At 42.9% G+C, this 21,111-nt stretch overlaps 1 protein-coding gene across 2 annotated transcripts in view; it reads right to left on the bottom strand.

Moving 5' to 3' along the window:
• The window catches only part of ISOC2 (isochorismatase domain containing 2), a 133,991-nt gene that overhangs the window by 21,141 nt on the left and 91,739 nt on the right, over positions 1–21,111 (bottom strand). For both annotated transcript variants that reach the window (XM_073552134.1, XM_073552135.1), the window contains exon 3: positions 9,340–9,552. In XM_073552134.1, coding sequence (XP_073408235.1) covers positions 9,340–9,552 — 213 coding nt within the window. The remainder of the gene's footprint in view (positions 1–9,339; positions 9,553–21,111) is intronic.

Here is a 21,111-nt window from a genome sequence, read left to right as displayed (position 1 = left end):
TGACTGTTAAAAGTGAAACAGCCAATTAGAGCGATAGTAATATTTAATCAATGAAATTTGATGAAATATTACAATCCAGCCATGGCCGATGCTGAAATAGCATCGGGCATGGCTGGAGACACCGATCCGACCCCCCCACCGACTGACAGGGGCGATAGGCCCCCGCCACTGAGTGACAGGGGCGATCTGCGCCATTATCATCTGCTCCCCCTCCCCTTCCCTCCGCTCTCCCCTGCCTTCCGATCACCCCCCTCCCCCCGATACCCTCCAAGTCCCGCTGTGGCACCCGGTGTCCCGCCGTCCTGGATCATGGGCGCCGCCCTCTTCCAAAATGGCGGGTGCATGTCCAGTGCGCCCATCGAATCTGCCAAGCGGCAGATTCCATTCATTCATTTTGATCACTGTGATAGATCCTATCACAGTGATTAAAATAAAAAAAATAGTAAGTCACCACCCCTTATCACCCCATAGGTAGGGACAAATAATAAAATAAATAAAATATTTTTATTCTTCTATTAGGGTTAGGGTTAGAATTAGGGTTAGGGTTAGAATTAGGTTTAGAATTAGGGTTTTGGGTTGGAATTAGGGCTAGGATTGGAATTAGGGTTAGGGTTGGAATTAGGGTTATGGTTAGGGTTAAGATTAGGGTTAGGGGTGTGTTGGGGTTAGGGTTGGGATTAGGGTTAGGCTTGTGGTTAAGGTTATGGTTAGGGATGGATTAGGGTTTGGGGTGTGTTGGGGTTAGGGTTATGGTTAGGGTTGGGATTAGTGGTGTCTTGGGGATAGGAATGGAGTTAGCATTGAGGGGTTTCCACTGTTCAGGCACATCAGGGGGTCTCCAAATGTGACATGGTGCCACCATTGATTCCAGTCAATTTTGCGTTCAAAAAGTGAAACGGTGCTCCCTCCCTTCCAAGCCCTGACGTGTGCCCAAACAGTGGTTTACCCCAACATATGGGGTATCGGTGTACTCAGGACAAATTGCACAACAACTTACAACTTTTGTGGTCCAATTTCTCCTGTTAGCCTTGTGAAAATGAAAAATAGCGGGCTACAAAAATCATTTTTCAGGAAAAAAAAATATTTTTTATTTTCACTGCTCTGCGTTATAAACTTCTGTGAAGCACTTGGGGGCTCAAAGTGCTCACCACACATCTAGATAAGTTCCTTAAGGGGTCTAGTTTCCAAAATGGTGTCACTTGTGGGGATTTTTCACAGTTTAGGCACACAGGGGCTCTCCAAATGCGACTTGTGTCCGCTAACGATTGGAGCTAATTTTCCATTCAAAAAGTCAAATGGCGCTCCTTCCCTCCCGGGCCCTGCCGTGTGCTCAAACAGTGGTTTATGACCACATATGAGGTATCGGTGTTCTCAGGACAAATTGCTCAAAAAATTTTAGGATCCATTTTATCCTGTAGCCCATGAAAAAAATGAAAAAACTGAGGCTAAAAGAAAATTTTTGTGAAAAAAAGTACTTTTTTTTACGGATCAATTTGTGAAGCACCTGGGGGTTCAAAGTGCTCACTATGCGTCTAGATAAGATCCTTGGGGGGTCTACTTTCCAAATGGGGTCACTTGTGGGGGAGCTCCAATGTTTAGGCACACAGGGGCTCTCCAAACGCGACGTGGCAACCGCTAAATATTCCAGCATATTTTCCATTCAAAAAGTTAAATGGTACTCCTTCCCTTCTGAGCCCTGCCGTGCACCCAAATAGTGGTTTATGACCAAATGAGGTATCAGTGTACTCAGGAAAAATTGCCCAACAAATTTTAGGATCCATTTTATCCTGTTGCCCATGTGAAAATGAAAAAATTGATGCTAAAAGAAAATTTTTGTTGGAAAAATTAAAATGTCCATTTTTTCCTTCCACGTTGCTTTAGTTCCAGTGGAGCACCTGAAGGGTTAATAAACTTCTTGAATGTGGTTTTGAGTAGCTTGAGGGGTGAAGTTTTTAGAATGGTGTCACATTTGGGTATTTTCTGCCATATAGACCCCTCAAAGTGACTTCAAATGTGAGGTGGTCCCTAAAAAAAATGGTTTTGTACATTTTGTTGTAAAAATGAGAAATCACTGGTCAAATTTTAACCCTTATAACTTCCTGACAAAAAAATTTTGTTTCCAAAATTGTGCTGATGTAAAGCAGACATGTGAGAAATGTTATTTATTAACTATTTTGTGTCACATAACTCTCTGGTTTAACAGAATAAAATTCAAAATTTGAAAATTGCGAAATTTTCAAAATTTTCACCAAATTTCCGATTTTTTCACAAATAAACGCAAAAATTATCGACCTAAATTTACCACTAACATGAAGACCAATATGTCACGAAAAAACAATCTCAGAATCGCTAGGATCCGTTGAAGCATTCCAGAGTTATTACCTCATAAAGGGACACTGGTAACAATTGCAAAAAATGGCCTGGTCATTAAGGTCAAAATAGGCTTGGTCATGAAGGGGTTAAAATGCTTTGTCTCATTACTTGTATATTCAGTTCCATTATCTGCATGCAGATCTTTTGGCATGTTCCTGAAATTGTTATATACTTGAGCGAGATATATTTCAAGTTTCTCTGGAACTTCATCTTTGCTGTGAAGCAGATAGGCAACTGTATATCTTGAATAATCATCGATAAATGTGAGAAAATCTCTTCTTTCCAGCAGTTTGAGCTCTCATTGGATCACAAACATATGTGTGTATTAAGTCCAGAAGCTGTTCTGATTTTGTAGTACTATTCTTATGAAAGGATTTTCTTGACATTTTCCCTTTAAGACAGCTAGTAAACTTAAATTGTCTTTTTACACAGATCAACTGTCATACCATCAGCAAGCTGTTTTTGAACTAACTTTCTTATTCCTACTGGGTCTTTATCAGTAAGACACCTGTGTCATTCATGGATACAATTTTTGTGCTGATCAGCAGTGTAAACACTTTCTTTGCATTTTAGCTGGTACAACTCATCTTTGATTTTTCCTTCTGCTAGTGTGTGACCTTCTTTTGAGATGATACAGCCGTCATCTTTAAATGTAACTTCATTTCCTTGTTTTGAGAGTTTCTTCACAGAGAGCAGACTGTTTTCAAGACTACAGACATACTGTATAGCACATCCTTTACTGGGATTTTTCTGCTTTGTGTTGGGGAGACTTGACAATTAATGAAATAATCTCCTACCTCCTATGATTCCATATGCTGACCAATAGCCAGGATCACTTTCTCTGACTTACTATGATCAAAGTTAGAGAAGAAACTTCTGTCAGCCATCTGAATAGTTGCCCTACAGTCTATACACCATGCATGCTTTGATGTACTGGCATTAACAGTAAATGCAGCTTCAGTACTTGAACTGTCATATTCTTCAGTAATGGCACTTTTAACCCTTTGATTATTTGCTTTTTTAGCTTATTCATTCTAGCTTTCCAGACTCTTCAATCAGCTAGAACAAGGCACTCCTGAATAAAGGTGCACAAGTTGGAGCCCAATCCGTAATCCAATGTGACACAAAAAGATGCTAAGAAGTTGTATGAAGTGCAGCTCGAGTTAATATCTGAATCCCACTGCAGGTATGGCACCTATGCAAGTCAGCCTTTACATTCCCTGATTTATTGCAGACAAAACATTCAAGTGTTTCCTTCAAATGATTTATATTTTTGGGTAGATATTGGGTTTTTAAGTGGATTCTGCTTTGGATACTCCACTGCTGCTTATATTTTCTGTCTTTCGCTTATATTCATTTACATTCTTTGCTCTGACATACTCCAATGTAATCTCATTATCTGGGTATGCATCTAGTGCATTTACAACTGTGTCATAGCTTTCTGGTAGACTGCTTAGTAGTAGTACAGCAATATAGACATTCTTTATATATTCCCCAATGCCTCGCAGGTGATCCATAATTTATAGAGTATTTTTATGTAATCCTGCATGTCTTGACTCTTATTTAGCTTATACTGATACAGCTTTCTCATTAAAAAGTTTATTGATGAGATATATCATTTCATGCCCTTTCTGCAACTGTTCCTACATTTCTTTTTTAGTTTCATATTTACATACATGCACAATCTGATCATCATCTATACTGAGGGGCAGTGATTTGTACTTTTTGATCTTTCTCTACTCAGTCTTCTGGTAGTTGGTCAGATCTAGACTCCTATATGTATTTCAACATAACTTCTCTTAGCAGCATATTTACCTTAAATTTCCAGGATTGGTAGTTTTGGTTAGTTGCTGTGAACTTCAAAGAGTTGCTGCCGGTGGCCTTCTTTGCATATTCTTCTTCGTCTTAGCACACTGTTATTCTCTCTCCTCTGGGCTCTTCTCTGTGTCATAGAATCACAGAATCATAGAATGTTAGAGTTGGAAGGGACCTCAAGGGCCATTGTGTCCAACCCCCTGCTCAATGCAGAATTTACTAAACCATCTCAGACAGATGTCTGTCCAACCTCTGTTTGAAGAATCCAATTGAAGAACTCACCACGTCTCATGGCAGCCTATTCCACTCATTGATCACCCTCTCTGTCAAAAAGTTTTTTCTAATAACTAATCTGTATCTTATCCCTTTCCGTTTAATTCCATTGCTTCTTGTATTTCCATGTGCAAATGAGAAAAAGGATGATCCCTCTACACTGTGACATTCCTTCAGATATTTGTAGACCGCTATTAAGTCTCCTCTTAGCCTTATTTTTTGCAAGCTAAACATTCCCAGATCTTTTAACTGTTCCTCGTAGGACATACTTTCCAGTCCGCTCACCATCCTGGTAGCTCTTCTCTTCTTCTCTGAACTTGCTCCAGTTTTTCAATGTCTTTTTTAAAATGGGTCTTTGGGTTTCTGGGCCCATAAAGTGTTGGTAGCAGATTCAACTCTGTACTGTCCAGCCGTTCAACAGTGAATATATATTTACTCAGGAACAAAGATAACTCTCATGATCAAGGCCGGGTTTTTGTCTTGTCTCTCCTCTCCCGGTCAGGTCATGTCAGGGGTTAATTTTCCCTGCCTCGTTCCTGTGTCCAGTCTGCTATATCTCTGTGCTGCAACCTGTGTGCAGTGCCAGTTATATTGCTTACTTTCGGCATGTCTAGCTGGCTCTGGTGAGATCCTGATCTGTCCTGCTACGTGCATCTGATATTCTGTTGCTGACCTATTGACCGTGTTCTGACTACCTACTTGTCTTTGCCGCTTTGCATCTGATATTCTGTTGCTGACCTTTGGACCGTGTTCAGACTACCCGTTTATTATTGCCTCTTTGTTTATCCACTATTTCTCTGGCATTCTGACTCTGGCATGTGACCTGACTTGCGACTTTGGAATTCTCCTTGGTACTACGCTACTACAGTATCTGGTATCAATCCTCTCTGACTATTCCGCTGCCACTTAGTGGTTGCTACTGGTCTGCTTCATTGCAGGATTTTCAGCTCATTCTCCACTCTGCTGCCATCTCAGTGGATAGCACTGCAGCCTTGCAGCGCTGGAGTCCTGGGTTCGAATCCCACCAAGGACAGCATCTGCAACGAGTTTGTATGTTCTCCCCATGTTTGCGTGGGTTTCCTCTGGCCACTCCGGTTTCCTCCCACATTCCAAAGACATACTGATAGGGAGTTTAGATTGTGAACCCCAACGGGGACAGTGATGATAATCTGTGCAATATGTTAGCGCTATATAAAAATAAAGTTTATTATTATTACTGCAGACAGAAGGTCATGCACGATTAAACAGTGGTAAATAGTAGTAGATGCAATATACAATAATAAGCATTATTTCAACAGTGGGGTAAGATGTGTGGTGGTGAGTATCCTTTAGAAAGCATAGTGGCACGGTTGATGCTGTTTGCAGATCCTGTAGTCACTTTGGTAAAACCTGATATAATGATATTTAGGTCCAAATTTACTTAAAGGGAATCTGTCACCCCATTTTAGCCCTATCAGCTGCCGAAACCGCCATCAGGGGCTTATCTACAGCATTCTGTAATGCTGTAGATAAGCCCCCGATGTAACCTTAAAGATAAGAAAAACAAGTTAGATTATACTCACCGGGGGGGGGCAGGGGCGTTTGCAGTCCGGTCCGGCGCCTCCCATCGTCATACAATGCCGTCCTCCTTCTTATTTCTGCCGCGGCTCCGGCGCAGGCGTACTTTATGTGCCCTGTTGAGGGCAGAGTAAAGTTCTGCGGTGCGCAAGAACCGGGAAAGGTCAGAGAGGTCCGGCGCCTGTGCACTGCAGTACTTTACTCTGCCCTCAACAGGGCACATAAAGTACGCCTGCGCCGGAGCCACGGCAGAAGTAAGAAGGAGGACGGCATCGTATAAAGATGGGAGGCGCCGGACCGCGCCCCCCTGGTGAGTATAATCTAACTTGTTTTTCTTATCTTTCAGGTTACATCTGGGGCTTATCTATAGCATTACAGAATGCTGTAGATAAGCCCCTGATGTTGGTGCCAGCAGCTGATAGGGCTAAAATGAGGTGACAGACTCCTTTTAAGGCTTTCTAATCAACATGTCTGGAGTTTAAAGTGGAGCTTAAAAAAACATTTTAACGCCTACCTGCTCCATGATCTTCCAAGCACCTTAACTTTTTTATTTAATTTTTTCATCATAACCATGTAAGTGCTAACAAAAACTAAATAAATACATGGTTTGTGTTGCCATTTTTTTGAGACACAAAACTTTACTTTTCTGCCAATTGATCTGAGTGGAGTGAGGGCTTAATTTAGGAGAACCAATTACTTTTTTACACTTTTTTACATTTTATGTTTGAGAAAAGGCAGGTGAATGCTTTTTTAGCTCTTTCTTTAGATACATTTTTAATTATACCTTGCAAAAGGACTTTATCCTGTGATTGTTTGACTGCAGGTAACAATGCACTAATCCTACATTGCAGTGTTTTGAACACTTAGCAATATTTTATGAAGCCCTGTGGCAGAATTTTAAAGTAAAGCTCGGCTGACTAATCAGACCTTAGGTCTTCTTTTACTGCAGGCTCAGCCCTATTTGACGTTCTGACAGAAAACTCTCTCTGTCTCTTCACTTTAACTACTCCCACTCTGGGCTGATCCTAAACATTAGCACTAACTCTCCCTACTGTCTGTCGAACTACAGCATTGTCACTAATAACAGACGTCACGATACACATCACAACAATGCGCGAGTCCTCAAGGAGGAGCGTGGACAGTGTGTCCCTCTTCATATATGCACAATACACTGCAATACTTCTGTAAACTACAGAGTTTTGTCATTTTACTGATCTACTTCTATAAAGCCCAAATATAGGCAGTTGACTACTCATCAGCACCTGAGATGCTGTGAAGCAGAGGCCTCCACATCATCTGACCACTTAGATGTCATGTTTGCTATTGGCTAAAGGCTTATTCTATTATCCCACTCCCGCAGTTAGAGGTGGGTGGCAGCGGTATGATAACAACATCTGATCCCACCATACATGGGCACATGACATCCACAGTACATGTACATCAAATGTCAGGAAGGGATTAAGCAGGCAAATTTTCCTAACCTAAAGGCAAATGACAGAATCTGCTTTCATGAGCTATACGGTTTCCAATTAAAGCTGCAAGAAGGCAATTAGCGGAGACAAGCTAAAGGAAAACATGAGAAGCAACTAGCAGCAGAGAGTAAAACGATTCCCCAAAGATCTTGTTTCATCTCTACAGGGCGTCCAGAAAAGACTGGTCTAATAGGCAGGATTTGGTAGTGGCTGAAATAATGGATAGATAGGATTAGATATCTATCTTGTAGAATGCAACATACAGGGTTGCTGGTATTAATGGAAAATGTTGATTCACGATCTGTCTGATTGGTGACCAGAGTTTTTTTTACACTTTATTGGGCCATATAAGGGAAACCAGTCACTATCTTCTAAGCCACTTAACTGCTGCATAACATTTTAACCCATGGCAAAAGGTTTCTCAAAATGTATTTTTCTGAACTGTTCTGTGCACAATAAAGCATAAAATACAGTTCTAAAATGGTAGAGATGAGACCACAGCCAGCATAGCTCACATCACTGAGTGTGCACAACATGCGGTCCCACCAAAAGGGACATCATTCAGGACAGAGCTGCATGGCCCCGAGGAGGCCGGAATGCCACGTGCCTCTCCTTGGGCAATTATCACACACTTCATGCTGAAAACTATTGGCATCTGGTGTAACAACATGGTGGCATTTTAGGAAAAGGAAATGTTGTGAGATTTCTAAGAATAAAAATGTTTAATTAATGATTAACTTAAATGTGTTTTCCCACAAACAGAATATGCTTAATCAATAGATCTTGGAATATTAATAATTTCTACAATTGCACGTGCTAAAAAAATGTTCCTGTGCTGAGATAATCTTATAAATGTGCCCCTGCTGTGTACTGTGTAATGGCTGTGTCTGACTGTGCAGGAACATGGTCTGATCATACCATATCTCCTGAGCAGGGGAGGAAGCAAAAGAGGAGAGAAACACTACAGCACAGGCTCACCGCTGATTCTTTTTTTGAGATAAAATATTATTTAAAAACAGGCAGGGATTTTTTTTTTCCTCACAAAAACAATGAGCTGTGATCGCACACTGTCCTGTCAGTATACTCTTTTGCTTCCTCCCCTGCCCAGGAGCTGTGGTATGATCAGACCATGTTCATGTACGGTCAGACACGGCCATTACACAATACACAGCACTGGCACATTTATAAGATTATCTCAGCACAGGAACAATTTTTAAACACATACGAGTGTGTAACTTATTTTTATTCTAAGATCTATTAATTAAAATGTACTCTGTGGGAAAACCCCTTTAAGTTTCTTAATCAAGCTACTTACTAAGTCCAAAGGTGATTGGGGAGGTGGGGGGCAGCTGTCCTATTATCTTACAATCAGTAGTCCTTTTTATTATAAACCTGATGTGATGGCTGAGAAGTGATCTCTGCAGAGCTGGAAGTGTCAGACCTTGGGAGGCTACTTAGCCAGTGTGTTACCATGTTCAAGCAGAGGTGAACAGTAGGGACTTCTCACCATCAAGTCCAGTGGTCAGCACAGGTGAGGTAGCGGAAAGTCTATAGCGCATTGACCAGACAGTGTATATTTGTGTTTCCATAGCTTCCCAGTTAGTGGTTGGAGGATGCCCGCCATGTGTAATTACCCACTCAGGATTCATCTTGTGTCATGCATAGTTTACTTTGCTGCCTTGATTTGGCACTTAACCTATTTCCACACACAGACCTGTCATTGGTGACAGGGGCTGGGAAAGACAGTGGCTCATTGCTCAAAATGGCTCTTCAGGGTAAGACACTATAGTACCACAGGCGGCATAAGACAATATTATGATTATAGATAGACTAGAAATGGAATAATTACCATGATACACGCTTGTGTCTCAATGCCACACAAAATAACCGAGCGTCTTTCAGGGATGGACCTAAGTTCATCTTCCACTTCCGGAGTCAGCATGCTAAAACAGGTTTTTGTGTATTTTTTAATACCATCGGTTCCAAGTTCAGGCACAGTAAGGCCAAGGCCTCTGGGATACTGCTCAGTTACAACCACTGGTATCTCCAATATCTTTGCAGTCTGTAAATAAAGGTGAAATAACATGATGTTAATGATGGGCTGCATTAAGAATCAAACAAGCTTACCACCTAAAATGCATCATTTAGGCTACGTTCACTTTGGAGCAAAGAGCTTTACTCCGCACTCCGTCAGGAGGTTATGTCTTTGTACCAGAATACGGTATTCAGACCTCTCTCTCTGACATGACTAGTCACTGCAATGAGACAGACTCCAAAGGATGAAGCAAGGAAAACAGCATTCAATCATTTTTTGTGGGCACAATAGCACATTTGACTATGTAGAAAAGATGGGCACTGATTACAGTGGATGTAGGCCGCGTTCAGACAAGCGTATATAAAAGTCTCCATTTTTCATTAAGTAATAACAGATGATGTTTCATCCAGATATGTAAACCATGTGTGATATGCATGTCTGTATTTTAAATCATCTGTATGTCATTAAGTCATCTGTATGTCAATTTTTTATCATGTCCTTATGCCATCCATAAGGCATCTGGTTTTTACAGGAACCATTTAATAAATGTTAAAACTCCAAATACAGTTTCCCATCTTAATAATTGCAATCTGTGAAAAATGCATCAGAAACAGATGGTAACCTGTATATGATCAGTTTTTTTGCGCACTCCTTTACTTATAATAGCTGAGTTCAATCTGACATATGGATAAGAGTAGAGCATACTATTTTTACTTGCAGACCATCAGTCTGTGTGTAAAAACATCCATGGGAACAATCACATTGAACACTCAGAGTGATGGACAGTCATACCATAAGGGCAATTTGTTTTAATTACGTCCAGATGACAATAAACCCCCAGAGAACAAGCGCTGTGTCTACATAATAGAAAACACTGACAGTGCTTCCTCCTCCAGACACAGTGATCACTGGGTGTAGGGAGGTAGCAGGAGCTGCTGTGTTCTGGGAGATCCTGTCAGCCCTGCTACGCAGCCAGAAGGCTGAACTTCCCTTGTAACTGGATTTAATATTCCAGCTCCGGTTACAGAGGAAATCAGATTTAAAAAAAATGAGTATTTAAATTTTGAAATTCCTCCCAAAGGTTTTTTATGACTTCATGCTGGGCACAATGTTTGAAATGAATGAAAATGAATTAATAAATTAACTGATTAAATAATTAATTAAAAAAGCATCTGACAATCTAAATTGCTGTTACTAATTTCTTCCAGGTAAAAAAAAAACAAAACATGTCATCATATATAAAAAAAATATTGTTCCAGAAATGGGAATACATTTTAAAATGTATTTTAGTGGTTCTCTGTGGTCATAGAAAAATGTGAAAAACAGACAAGTACCGTATTTTTTGGACTATAAGACGCACTTTTTCCCCAAAAAATTTGGGAGGAAAATAGGGGGTGTGTCTTATAGTCCGAAGGCAGGCTTACCAGGGGGGTTGCAGGAGTGGTGTAGCAGTGTCCCTTCCTCATGGGATGGTGGCGGCAGAAGTGTGATGATGCTGAAGCTCGGTGTCGGCGGTGAGCAGTGCAGAATACATCATTGGTTTCCCTGCGGCCATCTTCCTGAAGTCGTGGGCCACCGGAGGTGGCACGTGCGTGGATTGAGATCTCGGCTGACCTCTCACGCTCCATTTTCCTGTGGCTGTGGGCTTCAGGAAAATGACCACTGGAGGCCGCACGTTCGCAGATTGAGATCTTGGCGACCATTTTCCTGAAGCCGAGTGTCGCCGAGATCTCAATCAGCGAATGCATGGCCTCAGGAAAATGGCCGACAAGAAACAAATGATGCACTATGCTCTGCTCACCATGGACACCGGGCCGCAGCATTGCCACATTTCTGCTGCTGGCATCCTGAGGAAGGGACCCTGCTTCATGCAATGAACTCTGCTCAGCCTCACCGCCGACACCGGACACGCAGCATCGCACCGCTGGGATATCCCGGGACAGCAGAATTGCCCCACTTCTGCCACCGCCGGCTTTGTGAGGAAGGGAACATGCCTCCTGTGACCCCGCTCTACCACCACTGGCCCTCAGGTAAGATATCTTAAATTTGGACAATATGATGGACCCACATCTTATAAAAATCTTTTTTTTGCTATTTTCCACCCCAAAATTTGGGGTGCGTTTTATACTCCGAAAAATACGGTATTTCTTTTATGTTTCCACTTGGTATCGCCTGATAAAATTATGGAATTAAAATAACATAAAATTTAGAAAAAGATGCTAAACTTATTTGAATATCTGAACGAGAAAATATTTTACAGTTCGTTAAACTACAAAAAAAAACAAACATGTGCCTGATCAGGGACAGAGGTAAGTGGCCTGGTCTTGGACTGGTTAAAGAAACTTGTCATTTCTAATTTAGTAAACACTAAACTTCCTTCAAAAAATGTATAATGAAGTTACCACTAATCCATTTCTGCTGTGGAAAAAGCGGGTACTGACACAGACTGGCACTACGAGCGCTGAGAGGACAATGTAATATAGAGTAGGGTCCCACCGATCTGGCCGAGCATAGCAATAGCCAACTGGAGGTATAACTGAGGCAAGGCACAATGTAATGTTTGAAAACTCGTGCTATGGATTTCAGATCTGCAGAGCTGCTTCATTGGCATTGCAGATTCTTTCACTCTCTTCCAGAGTATACTATAATACGCTGCAGATTTTTAGAAAGTACAGATAGAAAATCTGCTGTTAAAATGCCACGTGTGTACATAACGGTAAAAGGATTTCAGTACTTCTGTTATTACTGCCCTATCCAGAGGCTAGGTCATCAATACCAGATTGGCGGGGGTCCGACACCCACTTACCATCTGATTTCAGCACCAATGCAGTTGGCTGTAAACAGAATGGAGGTGAAGCAATACAAGATGGTTTATTGTATAGTGGCCGTTGTTGTGAGCTGCAGATCAGTGCCTGATCAAAGAGCTGTACTTTCCTGGCTCTGCTCAATGTTTTCATCAGGCTGCTGTCGCAGATTAGTAAAGTTGCCAGGTGCCAGAACCCCACCGATCCGATATTGCTGGCTATAAGACCCCCACCAATCTGATATTGCCAGGTGTTAGACCCCCACCAATCTGATATTGCTGTTTGTATGACCCCGGCCATTCATTAATATCATAAGCCCCAACAACCCATGTAAAACATTGCTCAGAATACAGCAAAAAGTAGTAGTAGACGTATTTGGGAATCTGAGCTAAAAGCCAAGTTAGACACAATGAACTCTACTGACAGCATTCCCACCATCCTAAAGTGAAAGCCACTCACTGTTCTCCTTACATAACACCCTGCATTGAAACTGGCTCATCTTCACTGTCCTCTCCTCTCCACAAGGAGGCGCTGACATCACACTGATCTCAGGCCCTGAGCACACAGTGCAGCTAGATGCCAAGCAGCAGCCCAAGACATTCACACTTTGCTAAAAGGGTCATTAATATTGCAGGGCCATTCCAGAAATTCAGAAGGATATGCCTAAATAATCACAATGTTTTCATCAAGAGCACAAAAGAAAAAAGAAATAGAGGAGCTTTACTCATATTAATACATCCCGTACACAGCGACGTATACAAGGCTGCTTGATGATTCATTGTACTGGTGTATAAAGGGTAAATTAGGAAAACTATTACCGTCCAATTACTATCAGACCCAACTGAATATTCTCCCCTGGCTAGGGAAATACATTCATGCCAAAGTTGTTAACACCTTAGGGTTATAGTGTGTGTTAATGGCTTGTGTTTTTATTATTATTGGTCCCAATTTCATGAGTTCCTGTAACTAGAGCTCCCATTAGCCGCCCTGGTTACAGCAAGAATAGTCCTAATAATATGAAAGCTTCCTCACGATTCTGGTGACCGGTAAGATCTGCCCCATTACCACGCTGCAGCAAATAGTGACCTGCTGCGCCGCCACACACGACTGATGCCCCAAAATGGGCAATTATGCCATTAGAATGTACTAATGCATATATCATTTATTTATAGCATTGCCCAATAGCCTGTGATGTACTTTCATAAAAGTCTCAGTGTTACGGCACAGAATTCTCATTATTAATTCTGGACTGCGGTTTTGAAGCCAGAACAGAAGCACAAGCTGAACAACAGCTTCAATTAAAAAGGAAATTCTTTAATGTCAAGTTATTTTTACATAATAGATACACAATCAGACAAGTAGATTATATGTTAACTTGTGTAAGCAATTTAATTAATCTGGCCGCTGAGAGCAATATCTATATCAGATATGGAATGGTTACCAAATAACAGGTGTCCACACCACATAAATAGCCTGGCAGCTCCGCTGGCACAAGAGAAAGCACGGACTGAATGGAAAAACAGTCTGTCATTGCTGATTGAAATAAAAGACACTCCACTTTAGTGACTGCCAGCAGCTTATCGGGGCACTTGGATGTCACAGCACCAAGCAGAGTGAGTCAGAAGAATTTATAGGGAACAGGAAAACACTTAAAATAAGCTAAAGTTATGCAATGCGGATTAGCTGTAGCTCATGGTGGATTTCAAACAGGTCATATTTTTCAAGATTTAAGCTGGTGGGTCATGGAAATATAATTCAAATTACATTTATGTCAGCAAGACTGTGGCAGCAAAAATGCTCGAGAATGGCAGGATACCGTCTCCGTCACAGAGCATGCACCGTTGCAGCCTTTTTGAACAGAAATAAAAAACTCCGTATAGTTAACACACAATGCGGAAAACGGTTTTCTTCAATATCTTTTTCTAGCCAACTTCCAATAAAAAAAAAACAAACATACTGTGAAGTTCACATACAGAAAAAACTATTCACCCCAATCAGCCAACAAAATCCTATAGAAGATCCTCATCCCTTCCGAGCATGACACATCGGAGAAAAATGGCGATGGAGCTAGCAGGAATAATTTTCAATGTGTAATACAACACACCATCTTGATACATTTCGGTGACCCACTCCTACATATGTATATAGGCAAAGACTTGTCAATCCAGGGCAATGAGTGGGAACAACTGCCAGGGACCCACCTGTCCGGCTAGTTTACAACGTGTCTTGCTCCCCGGCAGCTATTAAAAGTATGTTTCTCTCTGAAACCCCATAGCTTTTCAGAGTCAAACAAACCGGGCTGAAATCATACAGCCAGTATCTGATACATGCTGCCTACAGATTGGACAGCATGTATCAGCTGACAAGGTCACTTTAACAACTAAGGATGTCAAGAGATTTGTCCGGATGTGTAATTCGTAGCTTTCAGATCAAAATATAAAGTCTCCAAAAAGTCCAATGAGACAAGTCCTCATAAGAACTGGTCTTCTCATATAGGTTAATGGGACTTTTTGGCCTCCCCTAGGTTCCACAGCCTGGATGTGACTGCAATTTCTGCACCAACTCTAATTACACCACTGGGTTTAACCTTTTCACTGCCTCTTCTAGCTCCTTAGGAAAGTGATCTATGCCTGGAAGCAGTGTAAAAGTGTTAAACCTCTGGACTTGGGTAGCTACTATCATAAACACAGAACACAGAAATGGAGATGTCCACAGAGGTCACAGCACAGCATGGATTCTGTTTGCATGTCCTTCAGGAACTATGCTGCCTTTCCAATCACACAGTGTATACTATATTACTACATTATAACTACACTGTCTGGCAATGTAATACAGGAAAGATACCGGGTGAGTCATAAAGGACGGATGTATTTGAAGTGGCTATAACTCACCACCAGGTGGAGGTAGAGATGTGCGGGAGGCGGGGTTATGTTTGTGAGGTGAAAGCATTGTTTTTATTTTAGTTTCAGTTTAAGCTATGGTGCCGTGGACGATAGAACATCGCGTTTTTGCGTACGACAGTTTTGTCAAGAATAATGAGTGTATCACAGCCGTTCAGCGTGAGTTTCGGCGTCATTTCAATATTCACAGAAATCAAGCTGTTCCCGCTCGTAACACTATCCTACGTTGGGTTGAAGCACTCCGTACACGAGGTACACTAATGAACAAACAACCACCGGGGGCTCCACGAACGGCACGTACCGCTGCACAGCCCTAAGGTAACGGTGTGGTGCGCTATGGGCAAATATGGCGTGATCGGTCCGTACTTTTTCGAAGGCGATAATGGCAATACTGTTACCGTGAACTCACAACGTTATATCGCCATGATAAATAACTTCTTTGTTCCTGAGTTACGACGGCAACATATCCCCATCTCTAGTGTGTGGTTTCAACAAGATGGGGCAACGGCCCACACAGCCGGAGCAACAATGAACGTTCTTCGCCCTCTCTTCCCTGGTCGCATCATTTCCAGGTTTGGCGATATTAATTGGCCTCCTAGGTCCCCAGACCTGTCCATGTGCGATTATTACTTATGGGGTCACCTCAAATCACGTGTATACAAGCTTAAGCCTCGATCATTACAAGAACTGAAGGAAGCTATTCGAGTGGAAGTTGCCCAAATCGACAGAGTTGTGTTGGAACGTGTTGATGCCAACTTCCAAGAACGCCTTTGGAAATGCATCACTGATAATGGCCACCACATGGCAGATGTTGTTTTCCACACTTGAATTTGTCAAATGCTATTAGTATACGTAACCAAATCTGTGAATACATTTATATTTAATAAATATTTAACAATTTTATGATTAGTTTAAAAACGTCCGTCCTTTATGACTCACCCGGTATATATCTCTGTACCGTATTAGCCAGTAGATAGAAAAATATTTAGATTTGAGAGTCCTCAGTGGTTGATACCTTTTTATGGTTAACTGAAAAGATGGTAACAAACTGCAAGCTTTCAAGACTACTCAGGTCTCTTCATCAGGCATAGAACCTATTGTTCAGGCATGGACACCAAACAATGACTTCACCAGGAATGCTGTGTTACTGTTCGGGTTCTGCCCCCAGGACACTGGGTATTTGTTGCGCTGTCACGTGCATGACAGCGCGGGAAACACTACTTTTGATTGGTGGTAAAATCATTACCACCGGTCAGACAGTCGCGGTTCCCACACTGTCAAATTACAGCGTGAGCCTGCAGCTGTGATCGTAGGTAAGAAGTTTACCTCTGGTCACTGGCGTCGGCTTGTGGGACTAATGCTCCCATCAGCCTACGCCTGTTGCCACTAAAAACAGCGAGAGCAAGGGGTGGCTGATGGGAAAATTCATAAGCCGGCGCTGTAAATAAATAACTAAAAAAAAAACTGGCGTGAGTTCCTCTGTATTTTTGATAATCAGCCAGACAAAACTGACAGCTGGGGGCTGCAACCCTCAGCTGTCAGCGTTAGCAAGGTTGGTTATCAAGAATAGAGGGGTCACTCCACGCAGTTTTTTTAAATTATTTAAATAATTTTTAAAAAAATGTGGGGTCCCCCCCATTTTTGACAACCTTCCTTAATAAAGCAGACAATTGGGAACTGGTATTCTCAGACTGGTAATGGGCAATTGATATTGCCCCCACAGCCTAAAAATAGCAGCCCACAGACTCCCAGAAAAGGCGCATCTATTAGATGTGCCAATTTTGGTGCTTTGCACAGCTCTTCAAACTTGCCTTATAGCTGTGGCAAGTGGGGTTCATATTTGTGGAGTTGATGTCACCTTTGTATTGTCCATTGATATCAAGCCCATGGCTTATTAATGGAGAGATGTCTATAAGATAAGACACCTCTCCATTACTAAACCTATAGTCGTACAGTGCGAGTTTGGGTCCGGGTACTGTTCTGATACCCGAACTTTAACTGTTCGGCTGAACCCGTCGGACCTGAACATCCATCTATAATCACCACGTGCCCTGTGGTCCCGATTTCTTTCGACAATTGTATCCACCATGCTCATGAAGGGCCAGTAAAGCTGTTGCAAACCGCCTGTATTCTGGGGTCTTGTCTTCATCCAATTACTTGTCCAGTTGCTCATTAACTCTCGATAGTATATCCGCATGGGTATTCTCATCTTTCACCCCATGGGCAATTCGATACTGGAATTTAGACATTCTGGTTACCTATCTCTGCTGCAATGCTTCCAGCCTCACATTTTCCAAATGAGACAATGGACTGTTATCAGTCCACACATGAACTTCAAACCCCGACAGATACTCAGCAAACTTTTCAGTCATGGCCCCATATGAGGGCCAATAGCTCCTGTTTGAACGAGATATAGTTCTCAAGGCTCTTCTCTGTATCCTGTAGGGATCAGCTGGCGTTCTGGTCAGTCTTGAACGTCTGTTGTACAGGCTCTCATTGGTGTGCAAAATAAACAGCTGTAAGAAGTCCACATATGCCAAGATGGGAGCATCCATTAATGCAAGTTTCTATGCCCGTAAGGCCTCTTCTTGACTTAGTCCCTACTGAATTGGCTGATTCTTGGAACTTCTTGCTGATCTCCTCAACAACTCGAGCAACGAGGATGCCATCTTTGCAAAATCCTTTATGAATCTTAAATAGTACCTGGAGAAGCTCAGGAACGCACTTATCTTTCTCAGGGTCATAGGAGTTGGCCTCTTCTGCACAGTAGCCACCTTTCCCTTCGTCAGATACATGCCCTCACTAGAAACTGTGTGTCCCAAATTATTCAAACTCCTTAAACTGATGGCAATTATGAGGTTTTATATTCAATCCACACTTTTTGAGTTGTTCCAACACTTGCCCCAACCAGGTAAGGTGCTCTTTGAAAGTAGTGGACAATATTGCAATGTCATCCAGATATATCAGAGTTGCTTTAAAATTCAAGTAGAAGAGACATATTTCCATCAGCTGCTGAAATATTCTCGATACGTTAATTATTATTATTATTTATATAATAAATTCCATGGTGCTGTGCATGAGACGGGGTAACATCAAAATACAAATATCACTTACAGTAAACAGACAATGACAGACTGGTACAGGGGGAGAGGACCCTACCCTTGAGGGGCTTACAATCTAAAGGATTATGGGAAAGGAGACAGTAGGACGGGCGTTGCAGTAGCTCCGATGGTGTTGAGGTGGCCACGTGGTCATTACAGGTTGTAAGCTTTTAGAAGAGATGGGTTTTCAGGTTCCATTTGAAGGATCCAAATATGGTGGATAACCGGACGTGTTGGGACAAAGCATTCCAGGGGATGGGGGATATTCGAGAGAAATCTTGGAGGCGATAGGGGGAGGAGCAAATAAGCATGGAGGAGAGAAGGAGGTCTTGTGAGGACCAGAGATTACTTGAGGAAAGATATTGAGAGATTAGATCAGAAATATACAGAGGAAAAAGTTTATGGATGGCTTTTTAGGTCAGTGTTAGTAGTTTAAACTAGATACAGCTACAGTAGGTCCACATATATTTGGACAGAGACAACATTTTTTTTAATTTTGGTTCTAGACATTACCACAATAAATTTTAAACAAAACAATTCAGATGCAGTTGAAGTTCAGACTTTCAGCTTTCATTTGAGGGTATCCACATTAAAATTGAATGAAGGGTTTCGGAGTTTCAGCTCCTTAACATGTGCCACCCTGTTTTTAAAGGGACCAAAAGTAATTGGACGATTGATTCCAAGGCTATTTCATGGACAGGTGTGGGCAATCCCTTTGTTATGTCATTCTCAATTAAGCAGATAAAAGGCCTGGAGTTGATTTGAGGTGTGGTGCTTGCATTTGGAAGGTTTTGCTGTGAAGGAAACATGCGGTCAACTCCACAACCCTTCATCCAATTTTCCAATTTTTGGTCTAGAACCAAAATTAGAAAAATGTTGTCTCTGTCCAAATATATATGGACCTAACTGTACATAAATCTCTGCAGTTCGTGACATACTGTGAGGAGCAGTGGGATAACTACAATAAGCCCCTGCAGTAAATTGATAGGTTAATAGCCTTGTTTGCTGTTTTTTCATCACATTGTTGGCAGCGGTGGGATAACTAAGATAAGCCCCCGCCTATGTGATAGCCGTGTGCCGGCCAAAGGACCTTCCTTTCCCTGACAATTGGTGGCAGAGCGGTGGGATAATAGAGCATTAGTGATCTGGTTTGAGCAATCATTCCTCTCACTAAAATTTGCACGGTTCTTCCGAGGACCCTGCAGCAATAGCTTGGAGAATGAAACTCAGTGTTTAGTAGTCATGACACAATTGTGTGTACTTGCAATTACACCCTCCCTTCTCTTTGTTTTTCTATCCTCTATCTTTTATTTGGCAATTTGGCTGCGATGGGAGAAGAGTGGTATAAGCTGCAGAGCAAGGACACTCTTGTTGCCCTTTGCGGGTGGAGGCAGACTGACACCGCAGGCAAAAAGAAAGGCCAGCTGATCGCGGCTCTGCTGCAACTGGAAAATGCCCAGAGCAAAGTGGCCGCAGCCCAAGCGTAGATGGTGCTGCAGCCAAGGTCTAACCACCGAATGCCGGCCCCACATGCAACCAGGGCGTTTTGGACCCCTACCTGCAAGCGGCCTTGGGCGAACTCTCTGCCAAAGACCATGATGGACATCTGAGGCTGATCCAGCAAGCTCAGGAGAGAGTTGAGCAGCGAGCCAAGCGCCAAGCTGAGAGAGCCGAGTGGGAGGCCCAAGCTCAGAGAGCTCATGAAGTGGACATGCTCCGGCAGGGGGGATACCCTCCACAGCCTGGAGCCATGAGCCCAACAGCGCTCAGATTCCGAAGACCCGGCCAGAGCATTTTCCTGAGATGGAAAAGGACTTGGGACACTTTTCTGCAGGCCTTTGAGAGAGCCTGCAGACAGTACCAGCTGCCTATGGAACAATGGGCCAGGTACTTGACCCCAGGGCTAAAAGGAAAAGCTCTGGAGGCATTTGCTTCTGTCCCGCAAGACCAAGATGACAACTATGATGCCATCATGCAGGCCCTGATCACCAAATACTGGCTAACCCCTGAGGTATACCGCAAGAAGTTCCGGAACCTCCAATGTGATCCACACAAGTTATAGCGATGTGGTACAAGGACTCAGGACCCATTTTGACCAGTGGATCCACGGACTGTCAGCAACATCCTTTGAGCTGCTGAGAGACCTGATGATCAACGACCAGTTCTTACATCTTTTCCCAGCCGAGGTCCAACAGTTTGTACTGGACCGAGAGACAATGAATGCGGACAAACCAGCGTAGATCGCCGACACCTATGAGGCCAACTGGAAATCGGAAACACGGAAGCCAGTCATCGCCAGCTGGAGAGAGGGTAAGCCTGCAACCAACCCCAGTGCCCCTGCCAGCTGTCCCTCCGGAGGCCCTGTCTCTTTTACCAACACCAGGCCTTCTTCAGATACTCGCAAGTGTTTTGCCTGCAATAGGACTGGTCATATCAGTGCCACCTGTCCGGAGAGGCAGAAGAACCCCCCAGCCAAGGCCTCCGGGCCCAACGCATCCGTTCTTTTGGTGGGTGGGGTGGCTGGTAGGATCGATGACAACGGGGAAGCACGTCCGTGTGGGGGCCCGTTTCGCTAGCAGCCTCAAGGACACCGGGGCTGAACCAACCTTCATTCGACCCAAACTGGCGGCCCCTGAAGAGATGATTCCGGGGAAAACCCTGACTTTTACCAGGATTGGGGGCATCCGCTGTCCCTTGCCGATGGCCCAGGTTTTCATTGATTGGGGTGCCGGGAGCGGGGTGAAGGAAGTGGGGGTGTCCAAAAACCTGCCCACTGAGGTT

Source organism: Dendrobates tinctorius, unplaced genomic scaffold (assembly GCF_039654945.1).
Source record: "Dendrobates tinctorius isolate UK_male_01 unplaced genomic scaffold, ASM3965494v1 ptg000184l, whole genome shotgun sequence".
NCBI lineage: Eukaryota > Metazoa > Chordata > Amphibia > Anura > Dendrobatidae > Dendrobates > Dendrobates tinctorius.
This window is presented reverse-complemented; position numbering and strand designations above follow the sequence as displayed.